Genomic DNA, 2,979 nt, shown 5'->3' with positions numbered 1-2,979 from the left:
TGTTGAGGTGTTCCCGGTGGAGTGAGTTGGGACACTATACCACAATTCTTCAGATGTTCATCAAACTCATAGCTCAGATATTCACCACCACGATCTGATCGTATGGTTTTAATCTTTTTACCAAGTTGATTCTGTACTTCATTTTGGAAAACCTTGAAGACATCGAATGCTTCATATTTGTGTTTCATGAGATACACATATCCAAATCTACTGTAATCATCAATAAATGTAATGAAGTATCTTTCACCGCTTCTGGTCATTGTTCTAAAAGGTCCACATACATCAGTATGTATGAGTCCTAAAGATCCGAAGATCTTTCACCAACACCGGTAAAAGGAGCTTTGGTCACCTTGCCACATAGACATGATTCACATACATCAAAAGACTCTAAGCTTGTTGACTCTAAGATCCCATCCTTTTGGAGCTTAGCAATGCGAGTTTTACTTATGTGCCCAAGTCGACAATGCCATAAATAAGTTTTATTTGAGTCTAATTTTGTTTTCTTATTTAAGTTGAACATTGAATTATCCTTTTTGTATGAACCATTTAAATCTATTTCATGTATTCCATTTTTGGGACTAGTCTCCAAATAGAAAACATTATCTTTAAACACAAAAATGTTTTCAGAATCAAAGTCAAACTTATAACGAAAACCTTGTTTATACAAGCGAGAAGTAGAGATAATCTTCCTAGTTATACTGGTTACATAACAACAATTGTTCAAAATAAGATTAAGGCCATTTGGAAGCAAAAGATGATATTGCCCTATGGCTTTGACAGCTACTCGAGTGCCATTGCCAACATGAAGTTCCAAATGGCCATCTCTTAGTTCTCTAACATTCTTTATTCCCTGCAAATCATTACAGATGTTATTACCACTTCCAGTATCGAATACCCAAGAACTCGTAAGGAATACATGTAATTCAATCACATATATACCTGAGGTGCCAACCTGGTTGGCCTTGATCTTCTTAAGTTCCTCTAGGTATTTGGGACAGTTGCGCTTCCAGTGTCTATTTTCATTGAAGTGAAAGTAATCAAAGTCAGCATCAGGCTTGGGTTTAGGAGCTGGGTTAGTAGAAGGAGGCTTCCATTTACCCTTTCCCTTGCCCTTTCCTTTCTTGACAGCTTTGCCTTTCCCTTCACCGGTATTATTACCGGTTTTCTTCTTGGAGATTTGATCCTCATGGATCATCAACACTTGATTGTTCCCATATTTCTTGATGTTTGCCTCAACATTTTTGAGCATGTTATGAAGCTCGTTGATGCTCCTCTCCCAGTCATTCATTGTGAAGTTCATCACAAATTGGTTGAATGACTTAGGCAATGAGGCTAGGATCACATCGGTGGCTAGCTCAACTCCAAATGGGAATCCGAGTTGGGCAAGTTGCTCAACATAAGCTTTCATTTTGAGTAGATGAGCACTCACAGAAGATCCCTCAGCCATATTGCAACCAATGAAAGCATTCAAGGTCTCAAACCTCTCTTGCTTAGCCTGAACTTGAAACATGACTCTTAGTTGTTCAATCATTTCAAATGCTTCATGGAACTCAAAAGTTTTCTGAATTTTAGGAGTCATAGTTGCAAGCATGATGCAAGCCACTTTGATCGAATCATTAACATGTTTCAGCCGAGCATCTTTCGATGCTTTGGCAGCATTAGCTGGGAGCTCTTCTGGGATAGGTGCATCAAGGACATAGTCCTTTTTCTCAAGCTTGAGGACAATTCTCAATTGTCTAAACCAATCAAGAAAGTTGGGTCCACTTAGTTTTTCATTTTCGAGAGAGTGTTCGCATAAGGACTTCACCAACTGCAAACCCAATGCCTTCAATGGCAGCGGTGGGATCATTGCTCTGTCGCAATGGTTCGAAAAGACTGAGTCGATCTTCGAGATCTGCTCCTGTCCGGAAGGAAGCAAAGTAAAATTTGCTGCCTGCAGCTTCTCGGGCAGAGCCCTAACATGGTGGAATAGCCATGTCAAGTCACTTACCCTGACAGTGGCTAATGCAACGGGCTTGGAAGCTCTGAAGGAGCTTATGATTGAGGAATACTGCCCAAGGGGCGAGGTTCAGAAACTTGAACAAGAACTCTGGATCCTAACCATGAAGGGTTCCGACATAGTTTCCTACACCGCCAGGTTTAGTGATCTGGTGGATCTATGTCCAGGAATGGTCCCTACAGAGGGAAAGAAGGTCGAGAGGTATATTTGGGGGCTGGTGCCTCCATTTCAGGGGAATGTTCTAGCTTCAAACTCCACTACCTTCGACAGTGCCAAGCAATTGGCACAGCGGCTCATCGATCACGGAGTCCGCACACCGACAACAACAACCCTTGCCGTCACAGAACCATCCAAAACCGCCGACAACAAGCGGAAGTTTTGGGACAAGAAGAAAATCAACACCGTGCAGAACTCAACCAAGAAGCAACATGTCGTGGCTGTTCAGGCCGCGGTAGCACCTACTGCTACTGCGCCTGTGAAGAAATATGCGGGAAGCTTGCCAAAGTGCAACAAGTGCAGCACCACAACGGACCCTATCGGGAAATGCAGTGTGCTAACTGCAACCGGAAGGGCCACACTGCCCGTTTCTGCAAATCTCCAGCTAGGCCAATCACCCAGGTCCCCGGCGTTGGAGTGGGCCAGTCTTGCTATGGATGTGGCGAGGTGGGTCACTACAAGAGGAACTGCCCGAAGCAGGGAACGCTAGCGGATTGGAAAGAGTTTTGGCGATAGGCCACGAGGAAGCGGTAGCAGACCCTACAGTGGTCACTGGTACGTTTCTCTTCTATAACTCTTATGCATGCATACTATTTGATAGTGGAGCGGAGAGGAGTTTCGTGAACCAAAAATTTGCACACTTACTTAAACAACAACCATGAGCACTAAAAGAACCGTTCACTGTAGAAATGGCTAACGGAAAGACTGAGAGCACTAGCTGTATATACATAGGATGTACTCTATCTCTAGATAGCCATTCATTT

At 43.1% G+C, this 2,979-nt stretch overlaps 1 protein-coding gene across 1 annotated transcript; it reads right to left on the bottom strand.

Moving 5' to 3' along the window:
• Positions 1-298: 298 nt before the first annotated feature.
• LOC145122414 (uncharacterized) lies at positions 299-1,849 on the bottom strand. The gene has a single exon (XM_079058019.1). It carries the CDS (start codon positions 1,847-1,849, stop codon positions 299-301), a length of 1,551 nt encoding a protein of 516 aa, XP_078914145.1.
• Positions 1,850-2,979: the final 1,130 nt, after the last annotated feature.

Source organism: Lactuca virosa, chromosome 6, assembly GCF_052849685.1.
Source record: "Lactuca virosa cultivar CGN04683 chromosome 6, Lactuca_virosa_CGN04683_v6, whole genome shotgun sequence".
Taxonomy (NCBI): Eukaryota; Viridiplantae; Streptophyta; class Magnoliopsida; order Asterales; family Asteraceae; genus Lactuca; species Lactuca virosa.
This window is presented reverse-complemented; position numbering and strand designations above follow the sequence as displayed.